At 39.3% G+C, this 20,765-nt stretch overlaps 1 protein-coding gene across 3 annotated transcripts; it reads left to right on the top strand.

The window, feature by feature from the left end:
• Positions 1-5,776: 5,776 nt before the first annotated feature.
• On the top strand, positions 5,777-20,576 carry ENTREP1 (endosomal transmembrane epsin interactor 1). 3 transcript variants are annotated; one of them, XR_010426673.1, is made up of 7 exons: positions 5,777-6,130; positions 6,929-7,036; positions 7,146-7,264; positions 11,254-11,374; positions 11,973-12,045; positions 15,692-15,903; positions 18,958-19,044. XR_010426673.1 is itself a non-coding variant. In XM_064641801.1 (6 exons), the coding sequence occupies exons 1-6, from the start codon at positions 6,005-6,007 to the stop codon at positions 19,088-19,090; spliced, it is 624 nt and encodes a 207-aa protein (XP_064497871.1). In that variant the 5' UTR covers positions 5,777-6,004; the 3' UTR covers positions 19,091-20,576. The 3 variants fall into 3 exon arrangements, 2 of the variants coding, with proteins under 2 accessions (XP_064497871.1, XP_064497870.1); XM_064641801.1 differs by lacking the exon at positions 15,692-15,903 and having other exon boundaries at positions 19,014-20,576; XM_064641800.1 differs by lacking the exon at positions 15,692-15,903 and having other exon boundaries at positions 18,958-20,576.
• Positions 20,577-20,765: the final 189 nt, after the last annotated feature.

The following is a 20,765-nucleotide window of genomic DNA, read 5'->3' as shown; positions in this document are numbered from 1 at the left end:
TTACACTATGGGAAGATACTAGATAAATAATGTATCTGAGACACAGGGTACTGCACGGCAAAATCAAATTATAATCATATCTTCTGTAGGACATTTTTGCAAGGAAGGCTTGGCCTTCAGCACTGCAGCCACTGAGAAGCCTTGGCTCTGAAATCCTGCCTTGGATTTAGGTGTTTGAGGCTTTTCTGTTCTGGATACCAGTTAATCAGTTTTGGAAGTCAGCTTGTAACACGTCCTGAGGCTGATTTTATTTTGAGGCAGTGCCATGTTAACACTGGACTTGATGATCTTGGAGACCTTAATGATTCTGTGTTTCTTCCTCTGCAGGCCTGTCCCAATGTATTTAATGGGGAAAGAGAAACTTCCTACCTCCCCCTCCAAGTTGTTTGGGTATTGACTCTGAACCATTCTGGAGTCAATGTTACCCTCCATGCATAGAATCTGGTTCCTTCCTGTCTGGTCCTAAACTCCTTCCTTTCATACAACTTTAAATCTTATTTTTAACTGAAGGAACTGATTTTTTTCAGAAAGAACATAAAATCTCCATTGTTAGTTTGTGTGTACTTGAGGGCAACTCACATCTTCAACAGGTCATGCTTGCTATGATAGCCTCTGTCCTTACTGATGTGCCAGTTTGAACTAGTAAACGCACTTTGAGTTTGTGTTGTATTCCCCGTTGTTGCCTGGAGCTGTACATGCTTTACTGAATACAGAAGCCCTTGGCTAGTGAAGTATCTTTTCCTTTCAGTCGTGTACAAATTAGTTGCAATCCTGCAGTGTTCTTTTAGGTGACTCTGGTTGTGTTTGTTTCTGGTTTGGTTTTTTTTTTTTTTAACCAACAGAAACAAAGACTTAAAGTTAAGCATCTGTCTGGTGGCTGCTTGGTGCTTGGGTTCTGCTGCTAAAGAGAAGACTTAGCTGTGTTCAAATGGAAGTGCCAGTGTCCAGCGAGACACCAATTTATTATGCTGAGTAGAGTTTAACTGCTGCAGCTGCAAGCACTTGGGAGCAGTTCAGTATCTGCAAATGCTTGGATCAAGAAATTAACAGAGCACATGCAGACTGGTTGAATGCAGCTCTGGCTTTCAGCTACATCAAGTGCTTTATGCTTCTGTTGTTAGCTAGCATGACAGATTTTGTGTTCATACATGCCATCAGTTTTCATGTAAAGCTTTGTGGGGTTTGACAGAAAAGTCAAAGTCTTGTGTTCAGCATGTGTCGTTCAATCTGGATTATTCTCGTGTTTTACAGTATTGTAACAAGGATTTGAAATTTTTATTAGAAAGATTTGTTTACAGTTCAAAAGTGTTAGTATTTTTGGTTTATGACAAAAATTTACAACTCTCCCTTTGAAAAGAGAAAAGTTTATGAAATTCAAGCATTTATTTATAACCTTGAAAATTTCTGAAAAATTTTTTTGTAGTAAACCTTGTATGTAATTGAAAACTTTTATCAGAAACAAAATACATCCCAGCAGCCTTAAAATAAAGATTTTTTTTAGGGCTGTATACTGCTATGATATCTGCACTTTGACTGATTTGCATAAATTTAACAAAATTTAATGTTTAGACTAAGATGCTTAGTTCTGATGATGTTTTTAAATTTTAGCCCTGCTAGTAACAGTATAAGGCACTCTAAACAGAAGCTGCGTATCATGCCCCTACCCCTGAAAAACAATCTCTCCCTATTCATTTGCTTTATGACAAGCAAAGTCATTGTACTAAGGTGGGAGTTACTGTAGTAGTACCTTTTTTTCTTGATTTTTCAAGTAAAATATCTCAATGTTAACATCTTTGCTCATGTTCAGAACTCCAGCATTAGGTCACTAAGTGGTAATTATACAAAGGTTTTACAGTCAGTACAAGAAAATAAAAAGAAATAATGCTTTTAAGTGTGAGACTATGAAAAGCCATTAGAGGCTTTTAGCCATTTTATGCTGCAAAAGCTTTTCTCTCGTATGTATGTATAGGGTGTTTTAGTGCTTTATTTGAAATCTGTGATTTTTTATTAAATGAATTAATTTGACTCTTACTTGTGTGGTTTGTTTTTTTTGGTGACAGTTGTGTTATGAGTCTCCATGCTCTCACAACTGACAGAACTTTAGTAAAGTCTCAAAATTTTTAATTATTGCTATCATTGCTGTGCAAATGTACAATTAATAAATTAAATCGCCTTTTCCTACAGGATGTTTATAAAGTATATATGTAGGCTGTAAATGGATATAAGAGTTGGTGATTGTGGTATGAAAGTTTTTCTTTCATTGAAGTGTCTGGTTAGGCATCAGTCCTGTGTGCACATATTAAAGTGAAAGCAATTCCTCTATGGCATTAGGTATTCCCTTCAATGGCAGCAGCAGCAGCAGGACAACAAGCAGCTCTCCATGCAGAATGAAAAATAGTGTCAGGGCTTTATTATGCAAATTTATGCTTCCTTGGAATCCTCAAAGTGCATGATGACATTTTTAGCTGGAAGAGATAATCCATTCAAGACAATAGCGAATACTGTGTCTAACATTAGAATACACTTTGCTTTCATATATTTTACTTCATATAAATGTTCCTCACAACTTTCTGCAGCTGTTCACAGTCCTTGTGTATCTAATGCTCAGAAGATGAAGGCTGTGAGCCAAACTAAAGCCTCAATTTGAGTAGTTTCCATTTTTGTCTGCAACTAAGACCAGTTACCTCTGTTGTGACTTTTAAAATAAAATATTTGTCTTTGTCTGTTTTTTCTAAGTTGAGAAGTATTTCTCTCCTCTGGGTGGGATCTTCTGTCACTGGGATAAGGTGGAATACCTGTTTTTATTTATAGGTGAGTAGTGATGGAGAAGAAGTTTAAACTTGCACCTGCAGGAGAATATAACTGATAAAATAACCTAACAGAATACATGTTAGATTGAACAGTGAAGTGGATTGAAAACAAAGTGACTGGGCCCAGAGTTGTGATCAGTGGCACAAAGCCAAGCCAGCCAGAGGACAGTCAGCAGAGTTGAGCCCAAGGGGTGGAAACTGGGGCCAGTACTACTTAAGTGAGTGGTCTCTACAGTGGGACGGAGTGCACTCTCAGCAAGTTCACAGGTGATGCAAAACTGTGAGGAATGGCTGATATGCTAAAAGTTGCCATTTGGAAGGACCTGGACAGGCTGGAGAAATGGGCTGAGAGAAATCTCCTGAAGTTCACCAAGGGGGAATGCAAAGTCCTGCCTGTGCAGGGAAGTGACCCCAGTACACCCTGGGGAACACCTTGCTGGAAAGCAGCTCTGCAGAGAAAAACCTGGGGATGCTGGTGGACAACAAGCTGTCCATGAGACAGCGAAGTGCTCTTGTGGCAAAGAAAGCTAACTGTGTCCTGGGCTGGATTAGGCAGAGATTTGCCAGCAGGTGAAGGGATATGATCTTCCCATACCTGGAGAGGTGTGAGAGCTGGGGCTGTTCAACCTGGAAAAGAGATGGCTTCTGGGGGGATCTTCTGCATCTGTGTAAATAGCTGATGTGAGGGAATGAAGAATAGAGAGCTAGACCTTTCTCACCGCTGCTCACTGACAGGACAAGAGGCTATGGGCAGAACTGAAAAAAACAGGGCATTCCATTGAAACAAAAAAGATTACTTTTTTACTATTATGGTGGTCAAAAACTGGTGTAGGTTACCCAGAGAGGTTGTGAAGTATCTGTCTGTTGAGACAGTCAAAACCCACCGGACGTTGTCTTTGGCAGCCTACTGTAGATCATTGAGTTCCAAGGCCCCTGCCACGAGCAGGGACACCATGAGCCTGCTTGAGCAGGAGATTGCACTAGACAGTCTCAAGAGGTCCCTTCCAATCTCGGTGATTCAGTGAAAAGCTGAGCAGCGATGGAGCAGAAAGAAAAAGGATTTTTTCTCTTGATATTCAAGTACCATGTATTGTCTTGTCCAATGTCAGATATGTAGTAGTGAATATTACGGTTATGGTTCAGATCATGGTAGTGTTTTAGATTGTATGTTGAGGAATTTTCTTATCTTCTGCTTCTTTGTCAGGATTATCTGAATATTGGATTATGCATCAAAAATAGACTATACATGTAATAAAAAACAGATCAAGATTACACTTATGTGTGGTAGGATTTACTAGAACAAAAATGCGGAAATTGTCATCCTTGTTTTGCATATCTGTAATAATGTTCCTTCTCTTCCTTGTTGTTCTTTGATTTTTACCAGGTTTCTTTAGAAAAATCTCCATAATTTTTATTCAAAATTTTGAATTAGGAGTCTTGATTGTAACTTTTTATATAGCTGTACATGGAATTGTTTCTATTGCAGCTTCTGTACCAAAGGAGAAACCTTAGATGTGAATTTGCTTATTTTTTTCCTGAATCTTTCTTTACTTTGGCCACATAACTTCTTTGCTCCATTTCCTCATCATTTGAAAGAAGACAAATATACCTCTTCTTTTTCTTAATAACATGTCATGAGATTTTTACTATAAAAATGTTTTATGTTGAAATAGATTCTATTTCACTTTAAAAAATGGCTAATTCCTAGTTATCAATGCCCTGTGTTGAATGTACTTCTTTATATGAAATGCCTGTGTCAAACGATTTTCTCAAAGTAGTTTTTATCAAAAGGATAACTGAGATAATCTAGATAAAAGCATAAGAAATGGTATCAATTCATTTGAGTGTTATGCAAGGAGTTAATTTTTAAAAAATCATTAGATTCTGTGTTCATACAGAAAAACAAATGTCACTCAGAATGCTTACTAGAACTAAAATCCTCTTATCTGTGTTTTCGTGATTAGTAGAAAACTAGGGGAAAATACTCTTCCTCTTAATATTTATTTTGTTCTTATTATGTCAAACACAAAATAGTCCCAGACCTCTTCAGAGGAGTACTAATAGCTACTTCAATTATTGGGGGTTTTGAGGTTAAAACCTACCTTATGGGATAATGTCAAACTTCTGTAAAGCCTACTAGTAATGAGATATTATAATTTAAGGAATGAGCTTTCACAGTAATGCTCTTCGGCTCTGATCCACTCATGGGTGATTATATTTCCCTGAACCTCAGAAAATGGGAACATATTTGTGAATCAACTCTGATTTATTTTTTTTTTTCAGATTCCAGGTAGCTAGCCATGTTATATCACTTAAATTAATTGGGAAAGCCATTGTGTTCTTCGTGCATGTTTAGGAAGTCCTTGTTGCTGGATCTGCTCTAAAGCTGCCTGGAGAAGAACTGAATCCATGTCCCTCATGATTTCCTTCTCTTCCTCTTTTTTTTTGTCATGTCCTGCTTTTTGAATTTGGACCATTTTGTTACAAAGAAATCTGAATGATCAGGTTGTTATTAACAAGGATTCTTTAGGAAAATAAGGATCTGAAACTTGCTTTGTAAGGTTGAATGCTTAAAGGAGGAACCTAATTTTTATTTGTCTCTGAAGTAGTAGTCTTACCCATAGTACTTTCTCCCAAAGTACAGAAAAACCTTGTTGTATGAACTGGGACATGAAAAGTTCTTATATGTGTTCAAAATCCATATCCCAAGTCACGTAAGTGCAGATTGTAAGGGCATAGGTGAAAGCGAGACATCATTTTATCCGCTACTCTATCATTTTATCAGCTACTCTATTACGCTTGCCATTGCTCATTTTTCAGATGGTCTATAAATCTGAAGGTATTATCTGAATTATGAATGTTCTGGTTTTAGTATCCAGGAGGAAATAAAATCATATTACTAAAATCTCTTAAGTGTCTCCGTCCTCACTATAGTGATGGACTATTATGGTGGTTTAGTTTTTAGTTGTATTTAAATGTCTTAAGCTTATCCATAATACTGTTTTTCAGATAAGAAGTACTTATAATGCATGAATCATTGGCATACCAAACTGTTCAAATTCAATTCTATAATCTTGTGTTTCCAGTCTTCTTTGTGGTCACAGGTTTAGTTTAAAATATAGGTTCTATATTATGCAGGTAAAACTGTTGCATAAAGCAGTTAAAATTAAAAACTGGAGTTTTGTTTCTTTAAGATGGATAAGGAAAACAAGACTTGTTTCTGCTGTGAAGAAATTATTCTCACTAAATGCACAGAAGTAGAGACTGTACTGAAGGCATACTATGTGAAGTCATGTAGTTCTGCTCACCTTCTTCTCAAGGTACCTTGCACACACTGGTTCATATGACTGCTTTTATAATGTCCGTGCTTGTGCAACAGTGCAGTGCTGAGGTAGCTGCTGCGTTTACTGTGAAAAAGTCTGTTATTTTTCTAGTCTTCCACACCAGTCAGAACCTCTTCATGGTTCTGTTGGCTTTTTTGTTCTCTCTGTGTTTTGATCAGTGCACTGCTGATCCAATAAGTAGTTTTATGCAACCAAGTGTTTTATTCGACCAAAACTACAATGGAATCCAGACAAGACTGTATGGGCAAATATGAATGTAAATTTTAGCTAATGATTTGATGCCCTAACCAGTCTTTTTAACTTCTCAACCTTTCTTGGCTTACAAACTGCTGAATTAAAACTCCTGATCAGCATAATCTTCAAATATAAAAAGAGCTTTAACATTTCTTTAATGGTGATTGTCTTGAATCTGGATTTCCCCCAGAAGTTAAGAGAAAGGTTATAATTCTTTGATGAATCAATGGACTATAAATCACATTTGAACTGTATTAAATCCTTCTGGATCTCTGTCAGGACAATCAATAGGACAAAGCAACTTTTTGCACATTACTCCAGTCTTGGAGATTGTGCTAAAGACTTCATCACATATATTTCTTAGGAGTAATTGCTATAGTCAACCCTATGTCTTCTGTGGTTTTTTTTTATTTATTTAGTTTATTATTATTATTATTATTATTATTATTATTATTATTATTATTATTATTATTATTATTTTAACATCTACAAATACCTTGATTTAATTTCTTTAATTTCACACATCTTCATGTTCTTCAGAAAGTTTTCTTAGGTCTTTGTGCCCTGAATGCTCTCACCACTACAGTTTGCTTGACAGCAGTTGCCCTGCGTTTCTGGCAGATATTTGAATCAAGAAGATCCTGCCTAGTAAGTGAGCACCAGGCTGTAAACAGCGGTGCTAACAGTATTACTAGGTTACCCAATTCACCAGTTTCTGTAGCTCAGACGGGTTTTAACAGAAGTTTTGTTTGACTAGGGTGAACTTCAGATTGAAGACCAAGATGACAGTTTGGATCCTGATGGTTTTGTCCCACTGGTGCCACCTCCCTCCTATTTTGCCGCTTGTAATTCTGGTCCTCCCCAAACAAGTCACAGGTAAAATGGTACACTCTCTTCCTGTTTTTTATTGTCTTTGAACACACTGCCTACTCTTTTATTTAAGACTTTTTTCTCTGTTATTGACTGAAAAAGTTTGTGACTTTAGGGGAAATAAAAAGGAAGAAAAAAACTTGTTGATTTTGGAGACAGCATAAATACAGTGGCTAAGGGGTAAAATGTAGTGGTTTTTACTTTAGATTCTGTAGGAACTGTTTCTGTGTAAGAGAAATGCTACAGTTTGACACAGCTGAAAACTTACATGATACTGTCAAGAGCAGATCGGGGCAGTGAGGGGAAGCCAGACACAATCACTTGGAAAGAGTTGTGTGAGAGACCCTGAATTGTGTCATCTCAGGGACCTTTCTGCCAGTGATTCCCCTTCTCCTGCTGGTAGTTAGGGCTGACTGAAGGGTATGTTTTGATTGCACTGCCAGGCCAACTAATTACTATTCTGCAGGTGGTTATGTGCTCTTCAAAATAATTTGCAGCTTGGCTTTTTTTATTAATTTATGACTCAGGTGGGGCTGCCTTATTCTGTTCTGAACATACAATATGATATATAAAATATGATGCTCAGGCAGACTGTCGCTCTACTCTTGCTTAAAGTCCCAACTTTTTGCAGTGTGCAGGACTGTTTAATTTATTTCACTGTTTCATCAGGAATAGTGTGCATGACTTTCAAGACTATGTGGTCCTGGCAGAGGTAACACTGATCCTAGGATTTCCTAGAAAATGGTATCATGGCACAGCAGTAGGTTTTAGAAAGAATGAATCCTCTGAAACACCAAAGAGCAAACATTACTAAAAACCTCCTATATAAGTGTTGTTTCAAACTGCTTATGAGAGCAGAATGTTATGTGATTTCATTGGAAGAATAAATATTTGTTGAAACACGCTTTTCAGAGTTCCCCTACTTTAAAATGGAGCTGTCATTCTTCATCTGGCATATCATTCTACCATTCTACATGGTTATCTCTCTTTTTTTTTTTTTTTTTTTTTTAATTTTTTTTTTAGCACAATAGGTGCCGATGAACAATACTTGAGGCTTGTGTGGTCTAATTTGAGTAGCTACTTTGCCTATGACTGTGTTAAAACTTGTTGATAAGAACATTTAAGTGGTGGTGACATCTTTCTGAAGTCAGGCTACTTGTTTCAGGGTGTTCAGGGTAGTTACGCAGCAGTGCAGAGTTTAAAGCAACAGACAGGCCTAATTTCTGTCCTTGGATGTGTTTGGAATGGATGGCCATTCTCTTCCATTCTTTAAATTGCAAAGGCAGAGGCTCTGCTATCAAAGCTAATTGGTTTGCTCACTTGTGGGAGAACTTTTACACTTATTTAATGGTAGACAAAAAAAATTTGCATTACAAATGTCTGGTCAACTCCTACCTCTGATCTAGTTATTTCACAAATAAAAAAATAGCAATTGCTTTATTTTTCAGCGTTGGCACAACAGAAACAGTTACAGCTGAGTTTCCAGATGAACAACAAAGTTGACCAGGAGTTGGATTTTTATGATCCTTATGGGTCCCTTCCAACGCAGGATATTCTGTGATTCTATGAAAATGTTATAAGACATGAATTTAAGGGAAGAGGTGATCCATGTGGGCTAACCAGATAGTCGCCCGGAGCCTAGAAATCTACCTCAGTCCAATTTAAAGTATTGTTTGGGTACATCCTAGAAATGATATTTATAAATAAGGGACTCAAGGGAATGTTGCCCTGTTTCCATGTTCTGTAGTAAGTTTTAACATAATATAATTGTTGGACAGAACATTAATTTTAAATGTGGGACTGAGCTGAGTAGGTCAGATCAGGCATGGTTAAAAACAAAACTAAGATGCAAAATGTATATAATTTTGTGGCTTACATTGAATTTAAGTTCAGCATGAACATACTGGAAAAAAGTGAACTAATGCCAAAGAAGCATCAGTTTCCATTGTACTTCAAAATTATTCTGAAGCTTTACAGAGCAGATGAAATAGACTGAAATTAAAAATTGTTTAACATGTTGTATTTTCCCTATTTTTAAGATTAAAAATCAGTGACCAGCAATCAAAATAGCTACTTTCTTTTCCTCAGATTTCTCCATGCGTTACCTCCATTGCCCTGACAGGAGTCTTTCATGAAAGGACTCTCAGGTTCTCATTTTGGAAGTTTTATTCTTTTCCTTTCTGTCCAAGCAGTCTTCCGAGGGCGTTTTCATCATTCCTCTCAGCTTGCAAGAAAATAATTTTCACAGTCATCTTTGTTCCCTTCAGCCAGTGTCCAGAGAATCCCTAAATTCTGGGACAAAGGACTTGCTTTTGTGTCTTGCATTGCTTTGTAGAAAGTTGCATCCTCTTCTGATGGCTGTAAGCCTGATCTGGGTCCAGAGAGCAAAACATTGATTTCTGTGTGTTGCTTGAGGTTACTGCTCAGTACTGTATCAGCATGTCAAAATGTGAAAAATAAGCAGAGAAGAATTGAGATGTTTTGGGCTACAGACTTCTCTGAAGATTGTGTGGGAAAGGTCTCCTTGGCGACTCTGCTATCAACCACCACACTTTTTCAGTGTTAATGGGGTAATGTAAATATGTGTTATCAAAATTGGCATTTGCCAAAAAAAAAAGCTTTCTCCAGGCACTGTTCTGCTTTCTTCCTCTCAGAGATGTCTCCTAAGAGAAAGATCATGCAGCAAAAGGTCTTTGGGATTTCTGCTGCGTTTCAGCTTTCAGAGAGCTCTTTGAAAACTGAAGAGTAAGGTTAGCTATGAGGTACATTTGCCTCATACAAGCCTGTTGTGAATTGATTAACTGTCATATTCTTAATCAAACGTTATCAAAAAAACCAGCCTTTAGTTTGAATTTGGCTTTTTATGTGCAGCTGAACATAAAACACAAGATCAGAAGTGTCTAAGTTTTAACAAGGTTATAACTTTGAAATTAGGAGGCTTCAAGCGCAAAGTGTGGAAAAGGAAACAAAAAAAAAAAACCATTTATTTTATTAACAAACACGAATAAACAACAAATGGTGCAACCAAAACTTTCAAAAGAAACAAAACAAAGTCCCAGTTCCCCAGGTGGGGGGAGAAACCCGGCGGCAACCAGGGGGCCGAGGGCAAATTGTCCTCAGCAGCTCAGGAGCTGCTCGCAGACACGTGAGCGACCAGCAGTGGGTCCCCCTTCTCACAGGCACAGTCACAGGTCAGGCAGCTCTGATAACTCAGTCTCACGCCCCGAAGGGCAGACTACCTCGCTCCGAGATGGGTTGGTCTCTCTCTCAGTTGCTCTCCACGCCGGATCTGTCAGGGAAAAAAACCCCAAAACCCTCCTCTGAGGAAAAAAAAAAGAGGAGGCAGCCGAAAAAAACCGGAGGCAGCTCCCCCTCTGTCCATCGGTGGAAAAAACCAAATCCTCCCGACAAAGGCGTGGCCCTGGCCCACTCCTTAGAGGGAACCTCCCCCCTGCCCCTCCTGCCTCCCGCGCTGCCCAGCGCGTGCCGCTCCGCTCCGTCTCCCCCTCCGGACTCCCCCATCCCGGAACAAACAGATGGGGAGGGGGGTAGGAGGGGGGCAACACTGGGGAAGAAATTCCAACATCTCTTTCCAAACCTATGACAAGAAGTATCTTGAATTTCTGTTATAATTAAGAATTCAGTAGTTCACACAACTCAGAGCTAGGCTGTCACATTTTGAGTGGACAACCTGTATTTGAATATTTTGAAACAAAACTGAATCTCTAGAGTAAAACCGAAATGTGTTCCTAGGTGCAGTACAGCCCAAAGATGTTTGAAGCTCTGGGGAACACACTAGAGAGGCACCTCCTAAGGAGCAACTTCCTGCCATCCTCTGAGAAAATGTCTCGCAGCTCTTGGCGAGTCCATTAGCTGTGGCTGAGATCCCAAAACCTGAGCTGGTACAGGAAAGCCAATGGAGTTTGATAGCAGATGACATTTTTATGCAGCTGGAAAGCCATACTGACAGATTTGCTCTGTGCTGTCTGTTGCAGGACACTTGGGCTTTCATTGCCCCATGCTTATGCAACGCGAATCAATGGTGCTGAAGTGTTCTTCCGTCTGGAACCACCTCCTCCTTATGAAGATGTGCAGAGTTCCAACACCTCTGAGCAGGTATGGGCCACAGGAGCTTGAAGTGTGACTTATTCCTTCTGCAGTAAGGGTAAGGTTGCCCTGAGGTGTGGTAAATATGAGCCAGGAGGACACATTTGATCACAGATGTGGCTTGCTGTAAATTTCACCAAAGATTTTAATTAATCACTTACCTCTAGAGTTGAGAAGTTTTCCCTGGTTGGAAAGCTCTGCCCAGGCATGGGAGAAGGAGCAAAAAGCCCCGTGGAGCACACCTGTTGCTGGTTATTCTAGACCTCCTCGATTTATTTCCCTCATGGACCTGCACTAGTGGCATGAGGGACTAGAACAGGGTTTTGCTGTTTTGCCATGACTGGTGATCTCTTTTCGCTGGTGTTTTCAGAACACAGGTGCTTTTTCCGAGAAATACTCAATAGGACAAAATTGGCTGACGAGGATGATGAGCATTAATATTAGACATTCACTAGCCTTGATTTTGCAATGGAATTAAACACACATCACATAGTCACTGTGCAGTTACACAAAAGTGTTCCCTTTCTAAGATGGATGTTGCAGTTCTTAGAAAATGCCAGAGAAAGGTGATGACTTGTAATTTTTCAACTTTCGTATTTTATTTCAGGGAGGTGCATTACAAATAAATGTAATGAACTGTGTTGATTTGGTGGAAGTGAGTGAAGGGCAGGACTCTCAAGGTAAAAAGTACATTTTAAAATTTATTCTAGAGCTGCTCTACCCAACACAGATAATGTAGCAGCAACACAATTAGTTCTTTGAACAACACCGTACTGTAAGCCAAAGATACAGAATCATTATTGTTTTGGGCAGTGGGAACAAGGATTAACATTTAAAATGCATAAAAAGTTGTTTGCACTTAAGATATGAAAAGAAAGATGCATTTCCTTTTTAGTAACCTACAAGTTAGTTGCAACAAATGATGTCCAGCTCCAGTACTTCCTTTTGTTTAGTATATATGATGGGGCCTGTTAATGTTTTGTTGCTGATGACAATAGGAAAAGGATAGAATAATGCTGTACTGTGTGGATCTAAATTAGGAACTACTCTATTATAGAGCCTGAACTGGAAGAATTACTAAATTGTTTCCGCATACTGGTACAGGACATATTAAGATTGCTCTTGCAGACCACATCAAGCTTTGCTCAGCGCTGTTTAGAAAACCATGCCAACGGTTCCAATTAATTTTCAGCCTAATCTTCGTGGCGGTGTATGCTTGTGGTTAAATATTATTGGCTTCCAGGTAAGTTAAAGACAGCTTTTTCAGTACAGCCTCTGAAAATCTGTTCCAATTTTCATTTGAACTTGGCACTATGGCAAGATTGTCATTTGTGCAACAGATGGCTTTTTGCCTGTCTGCACAATATTCACACCCCAAAAGAGTAAAGACACTGGGGCAGGGGAGAAGCCCCAGATCTTTCATTTGACTGTGGCCTGTCTTCTGCCAACCTACTTCTCAAACTGTAAAAAAACTTTGATTTGAAGTGCATCAGTTGAAATTGTTCCTATTAAGTGGTGTCAGGGGGAAAAAAAAGAGGTAGAAAAAGAAAATCATACTTTAACCAAATGTCAACTCTGTCAAAATTCCCTTAAACTGACAGTCTACCTGAAACCTCTGAAAAGAAGAACTTGGATACTTCTGGTGTCTTGTCAGCTGTGATAACCAGAAAGAAATCCAGAAGAGGTGTAGCAAAATGTTTCATTCTCAAGGCCTGCTTACTGATAAAACTCCTGTTACTTTCTTGGAGCTCTTTGAGCACAAACAAAAATAGGATAACAAACACAAGGCTACATGGTGGCTTCTTAAAGTTATGAGAAGGGGAAACAGGAAAAGAATACTATAGAAAATGCAACTGCTGTGAAGGACAGCCAAGAAATTTTGTTTTGTTTTTAAAAAGGCTATGATGAGGCAGTGTTAGAAGCATTTGTATTTGAAAACTTCCATTGCAAGAAGCAAAGGTAGGTCTCTACCCGAGAACATATGACAAAGTGTACCTTCACTTCATCATTTTAACTGGTTTGTCCAATATTTTTGTTTAATAAAGACATCTGTAGAGGGACATTTAAATATCAGCCTGGCTGTTAAATTCAGATAAAAAAGAAAGTGAGCATCTTAACAAAGAAAATTAACACCGCTTCTTCTAGATGCCAAGGCTTCCCCAGGGCAATGAATTCAAGAAAAAGAAATAGCTAAGCAGTATCTCTTCCTTTATTTATATTTAGGGAGGTGTAGCGCATCTGGCTAGCTGGAGTTAATTTTCTTCATAGTAAACCATGATGCTGTTTTGGATTTGTGACCAAAACAGTGTTCATAACACACAAATGTTTTAGCTCCTGTTTAGTAGTTCTTAGGCAGCATTGAGGCTTGCTCCATCTTACTCTGCTGTCCTCCCTGCAGCATGTAAGCTGGAGAGGGGACACAGCTGGGACTTATGACTCTGACCAAAGCCATGTCTCATGTCATACATCATCATACTCAACAACAAAGACCTGGGGGGAGTTTTCTGGGGTTGCCATTTTTCAGGAACTGGACAGGCAACAGTTATCTGTTGATGAGAAATTGCTTTTCTTGTTTTTCTTTGTTGTTTTTTTTTATTTCTCCCCCTTCTCACCTCGTCTCATCTGTCCTTATCTCAGCCCAGAAGTTCTGTCACTTCTGCCCTTCCAGTTCTTCTCCCCATTTCGCTGGGGGAGAGTGAGTGAGTGATTGAGTGAGTGACTGACTGACTGTGGGGGACTGAGCCACCTGCTGGGGTTAAACCACAACAGGAGTGAAATATAAAATGGGGGCATATGTTGGAATTGTGGCAGAGTAAGTCTGTAGGCTGTCTCAGCTGATGCACTCTAACAGTCTATAAATAAAACCTGAACTTCTAGTTTATGTTGGCAGTCTGTCGTGCAGGGCATTTGTGTATGATGCCATGATTCCCTTGGCTTCATTAGGGCTGATCAACTAATTTTACTCCTGATGGAAGTTAAAGCTATGCACTGCTCTCTACCAGCAGAACTGGGGGAATCCTCACTGCCGGCTGCAGGAGGAGCTCTAAGCTTCTCTATGCCAGCTAAAATGGTTTTACTAACTTCAAAAGCACTCCTGTCAAGCAGAATGGGACTTTCCCTGCTGACTGTAGTAGGAAGGCATGCAACCTTCCACGTGGGAGGAGGTGCTTGGTAGCTGCTCTGTATCATCACATACTAGGTATATGCATTTCCAGTACACATTGCCTTAAGCCAATTATCGCTCTGATGTCTGAAACATTAATATTATGAAGAATTATCATAAAATCATAAAGTCGGTTCATCAATCTGTCATAATCCCCATTCCCTTCACCACTAGAGGGGAGGAGATAGAGTCTGGGAAAGAAGGAGGGGTGGGTGGAAGGTGTTTTTAAGCTTTGTTTTACTTCTCATTATCCTGCTTTTACTTTGATTGGTAATAAATTCGACTCCCCCAGGGTGAGTCTGTTTTCCCTGTGATGGTAATTGATGAGTGATCTCTCCCTGTCCATATTTCAAGTCATGAGCCTTTCATTATATATTTTCTCCCCTGTGCAGTTGTGGAGGGGAGGGATAGAGTGGCTTTGGTGGGTACCTGGCATCCAGCCAGGGTCAACCCACCACATTTTTTTTAACTCTTGCATGAGCAAGAATATTGTTTTCTGTAATATGCCAGGTGCCATCAGATAGAGGTACAGAACCAGGCTTAGTGAGAAACAGACATAGCTTCATCCTGTCCTGTGCACTAAATGCCAGTTATGGGAGTTGCAGCATATAATTTCACCCTAAGGAAAAGGAGGATTGTTGATTAGTTGGAAGGATGAAACGTATCACAAGAATTCAGGAAAATCTTTATTTTAATAAAGAAGCTCATGAAACAAGATTTTTAATTTCTTTATGGGGACTGGTTTTTTACAAGCTACCTCACTGCAAAAGGAGACTGACCTCTCTAGCCATACACTGTTATAACTTGGTACAACTGCTTATCTGCAGGATGATTTTGGGCTCTGTGAGATTCAGCTTTCTCTCCAAGAAAACTGTAGCTCCCTTCTCTGTGATCAGGTAGTTTAAGGTGATTTTTGTACTAGGCAACACTGTACTCTTCTGTTGCTCCAGTTGCACAAGACTGAACAGTTTTCTGCAAATGTTTAAAGAGGCTTTAGACCACTGATACTGTTGAGTAACTGTGGGTCTGTGCACACATACATGCACTTCTAGGCTTTTGTGTCCATGGGGGGAAAAATCAGAAACAGTCTCTATTAATGGTTTCTAAAGACTTGCTTTATTCTGACTACTTTTCCTTTACTGTTCCTGATTACTCATATTCAGCTGAAGAAATCTGCGAGTCTTCCAGCAGAGCAAGCCTTTCTCCTTCAAATGCGAGCTGCAGGCCTTAAAGAGTGAACAGGAGAGCCCTCAGTTCTTTGCAGAAACAATCTAAAAGTGACTTTGTGCTTCTGCACTGCCACTCGCCCCAAGATGACTTGATTTTCTTTATCTGTGGTTATGTAATGGTTCCTTAAAAGAACATTTTTTAGAAGGTTGGTACTTGGAACCTCATACCTGCAGAAATCAGCTAGTGTCTCTGAACAGAGTACCTTACCTTACAGCAGTCTGTGTGTGCTTTGCTAAACCTCCACCCAATCACTTAGCCTTGCTGCTCTTTCAGCTTTCACACCTAGAAACCGGGTTTGTAGCAGGCATTGCTAGTCTGGGTAGGAAGGAGAGATGGTGGAAGATTGGGAGGGGGGCACACAGGATTTCCCAGTGCACTGACATCTAAAATCTCGCAAGAGCAGTTGTCAATATGAGCAATTTAAAGCACAATCAGCTTGCGCTTTTGGTGCTAGCCTATAAATTTACTCCCCTTTTCTTGATCCTTATAGCATCAAAAAAAACAAAAAAAACCAAAAGTCAACACAAGCCATGGTGGAGAGCAGATGAAGCTACTTTGATGTCAGTGATCCAATTCAGTTGCTATGGGGAAACTGCTAGTGTGACTACAGAATCCTTGATTCTGCTGACAGTCCTAAAAAATGCACTAGTCAAGAGTCTTGCAATTTTTACTAGAGGATATAGGAATCTCCATAGTAGCTGCTGATACATATTAGCACTCAAAATGTAAATGCAGATGGGACGTTTTAGTAAGAGCCATTTATTTTGTATATTGGGAGCATGTCTATCTGGATTACACTTGCTGTTTTGAGGAATGTTTTCATGCCTCTGCTGTCTCATGTGTTTTCCCTTTTCCTCCTATCAACTTCAATCGCAGCACCCCACAGAATCTGCTGCTGAACAAATAGTTACATGACACAGAGCCCGTTCATAGCTGTGAGAGCAGAGCATTTCTGCTGTAGAGAGACTCCATGTCAGAAGCATTTGGAAGCTTTGGACTCAGACCTGAAAGTTAGTCATGAGTGCTGCAGAAAGGGAACTCACTGCAATGGAACAATGGATATTGCTTCAAGTTAGTGCCTTCTTGCTAGGAATTTTTGCATCTCCTTCTGGCATTGTGTTTGGTATAAAGCCAATGGTAAAGTCCTTCTTGAACAACCTGTAGGCACTCTTATTTATATATTTTTTTTAATAGGGTCAAAATCTGATTATTGTTGTTCACAAAAAAGGCCGTGGATTTTTATTTGGACTTAAGGCAGTGAAATTGATTCCTTCTTGACCCTGTTTTAGTCCTTGTAATTTTGAATGTTTGAGTGTGTTTTCTTCCCATTGAATTTCCACTTTGTAGTATTACTAGCTACCAGCTTGACAAGCAGTTATTTTCAGATATTTTGTAACTAGTCCTTTTCACTGGTAATAACTAAAAGTTACAGAGAGTTGAAGAGAGATCATAAAAGGCTTCTAGCTTTGCTTAACCTGTTTTGTATAACTGTATGTTAACATTAACACTCAAGGAGCATTTCAGGTCTCTTCAGATCAGAAACAAAAGAGGAAAGAACCAATGTACACAAAAGGGCAAATAGCTTTCTCAAGGGCCCTTGATGTGATAGGCACTCAACCATAGCTATGGAGGATTCTATTTTACAGGCATTTTGTCTAGTGTAAATTCAATAGAATGAGTCTTTTATGTGGTTAAAATGTGCACTGCATCCTCACTGGTGAATCAGGAGTGAAATCACAGGGGATACCATGAACCACGTGTTTTCTTTGCTTCATCTTTGTCTTCAGGGACAGTGCTCAAATGTGAAACTGCAACACACAGCAATGTAAAACAACTCCATGCTGTCATCTAGCAGAAGAGTTTAAGAGCAAGAGATTTGAGAGGAAGACCCCAATATCTGATAGACTATAAGCCTTACGCAGACATTAAATAGCTCGTGGCATGGATTATAGAACAGTCCTCCTGCAGCATGAGTTGGTGGAAAATACCAAGTGTGTTTTAAAATCAGATGCAAAACATATGGCAGAAGCTATCACCAATGCCACTTTGCTTGAGCATGTAGTTTTATTAGTTGTATTTATCAGGTGATGTGGAAACCCGCAGCCTTCATTTGGAAGTATATGCTTATGTTCACCACTCTGCATGTCAAAGTTTTCGCACTAAATTAGCTTCCTTCAGTACTTTAGTTTCGTGTAGGGACTATGCAAAAGGCTGCACAGCTGCAAGGTCTCTATCAACCACACAGAGAGGAAGGTTATCAGAAGACTGAACATCTGTGTATTCAAAAACTGAACAAGTCAGTCTTCTGTGGTGGAATCATGAACTGTGAATAACGTGACAGTGTTTTATGCTGGGCGTGCAAGGGGAGAGGGAGGAGATGTTATAAATAAGCATTTGCTATTACAAACAGGAAGGAATGGAGGCTGACAAGGAAATTTTTATGTAAATCCACTAGAAGCAACTTCTTTGTGATTGGCTCCCAAGATAAAAACAAGATCTTGTGCTAAAGAAAGAAAAGCAGAAAATAGAAAACATGTGCTTACATTATTGGAATGAATATTCAGAAGTTTCAGACATTTCAGACTTCATCAAATGTATGTTTGGGTAGCTTACAGACCATTTGGATAGATGAATTGATTCATGCATGGTACTGGTGATTTGCTGACTAGTTTTGATTTTGGTTCTCATGCAAAACACATCAGAGTGTCATTTAGGCTCTGCAGAAAAAGTGAGATTTCTGACTGCAGCCTTCAGGCAATAAAAGCCTCAACAAATGTGACAGAAACAGCTAGGGAAAAAAAATTCCTTATGAGAACTTAATTTATCACACTGGCCTGAAAGTTATTACAGTTCAATGGCTTCTGCAGGAAGCAATATTCAGATTCCTTTTAACCAATATAGGATATGCCATAGGTTGGGGTGAGGTAATTCCTGTGCACCTTTAAGGGGGAAAACAGAAACCAAACCAACCAACCAAAAACCCCACTAACAACAACATGAAAAATTACCCCACTACTTTTCCAAATTGGGATTGCTTTTGCCATGCCTCCTTGGCAAGTACCTGGGATTTTACAGCTTTTTAAATTATTCTTTAAACAGACAGCACTACAATTAGCTTCTTCCTAGTTGGGTAAGAAACTATTATAATGGAACAAGAACCTGAAACCAAAACTGATTTACCTTTTTTTTCCTTTTAAAGGTGATGGCACCTGCCCAGGAGGCCATGTCATTGAGAGTCCATTTGTTACCTTTCAGCTGGTGTCCTGGAGAGCTGTGAGGACCTGACTACTTTCACCACAGATGAAGATCAGCTAGCAGAGAGAAGGATCTAAGGAGCAGAACATGAATGGCCTCACAGTCTTATTAGTGTTGTCTGGGAAACTGTACTTAAAGTACTGTTTAAAACTGGTTTCTGGTTATTCCTGAGCAGAGCACTTCTGTCAGACATATACACACTGCACAGGAAAATCATGTCTGACAAGGGGTGGAAAAGTGTATTAATAATCTTACTTACTTTTTTAATACTCTGATACACAGACAAAGCGTATTAAGCAGATTGCAAGCTGACCTTTATTAAGCTCTCAGTTGCATAGTGTGATACGTTGCTGTCCTGTTGCATCTCTTTGAAGTTTGGTAACATGCAGTGTTTGGGTATACATCATTCTTGTGGAAGGAGTTGTCAAAAGCAGTATCAAAGAACTTTGCTTATTATCAGTACTTTTGTTTGTATTAAAAACTCTAGTCACAAAAGTAGACTTCAAGATACTACGTAAGTTAGTAAAAAAAATTGTGTTCAGAATTTTAAAATTATTCTTTATAAAAGATGGTGTTGGTTTGCAAACTGAAAATATAAAGAAGTGCTCTTTTGGCTCAGTGAACTTCTCACTTAATGGCAGAATATTATTCTTGTCTTACTGACACAACAAAAACCAAAACCAAACCTCCAAAGCCACAGGTGTTTTTCAGCACGAGGTGCTGGCTTGTTACCATCCCAGTAAGAAAGGCGCTCTCTGTATAGTCTCATTTAAGATGCTGTTTATTAGAGCAGATACTATGACGAAAGAAGGTAGTATAGATAATTTTATATCCCTTCAGATGCTGGGAATCCCAAATTGTGCAGCATTAAACAGGGAGCAACAAGTTGTAAAGATCCCATCCATTTTACCCCATATTGATCATTTGAGGTATTTCAAGGTTTTTCTAGAAGAAAACAATTCCATTCATCATTTCTACTGTCAAACTGAAGGACGTTCATATAAACGTTAAATAAAAAGGGTGTTCACATGGGACTTTACTGCTGCACTTGTAGACAAAGGTATGGACACATGTACTACTGAGTTATTTGCCATTTTGAGTACCACTGGAGCTGCTTTCAGGCTCCTTTCTTACAATCAACAAGCTAAATTTATCCTGTGGCAAAGGAATATCCCTGAAGGTCCAGCTGTAGAAGCCGCACAGAGCAGCACAGCACAGGCCTAGCCCTACTCAGGTTAACGCACACATGGATCACCGACTCTTCCATGTACTGTGTTCTTCAGGTCAGGATTGCTGCCATATGCTTCTGAACTGAACATTTATTTAAACTGCAGTCCCAGCCCTGTTCTCAAACACTGTCAGTCCTTACAGTGCACCAGCATCACCTCTTCAGCCTGCAAGGCATTACAGGGTACTGGAACTGTGGTAGGGCCCGCTTGTGCGCTGTGTGGATCAGTAAAACACTGAAGGGGAGAGAAAGAAAAATGTCCCCTGTGAATAAGGCAAATCTGTGAAATTTGTACCTGTACTGCTGAACTAAAGACTTATGTTTATCTACTGAAATGCAGAAAAGTTTGTAATTCAGAAATTGGTATGTAAACCTCTAACAAGAATGGTAATAAACAGAAGGATGGAGGGTGGCACTCAGGGAAACACAGAAAGCAAGCTCAGCCTGTCTGCTGCACCCTTTACCAGAGACTTCACAATTTCTTCAATCTATCACTTAAGCAAATGAGGTGAAATTCTTCAGTA

The sequence above is a fragment of the Pseudopipra pipra genome, chromosome Z (assembly GCF_036250125.1).
Source record: "Pseudopipra pipra isolate bDixPip1 chromosome Z, bDixPip1.hap1, whole genome shotgun sequence".
Classification (NCBI taxonomy): domain Eukaryota; kingdom Metazoa; phylum Chordata; class Aves; order Passeriformes; family Pipridae; genus Pseudopipra; species Pseudopipra pipra.
The sequence above is the reverse complement of the archived record's forward strand: the minus strand, read 5'-3'. Positions and strand labels throughout refer to the sequence as shown.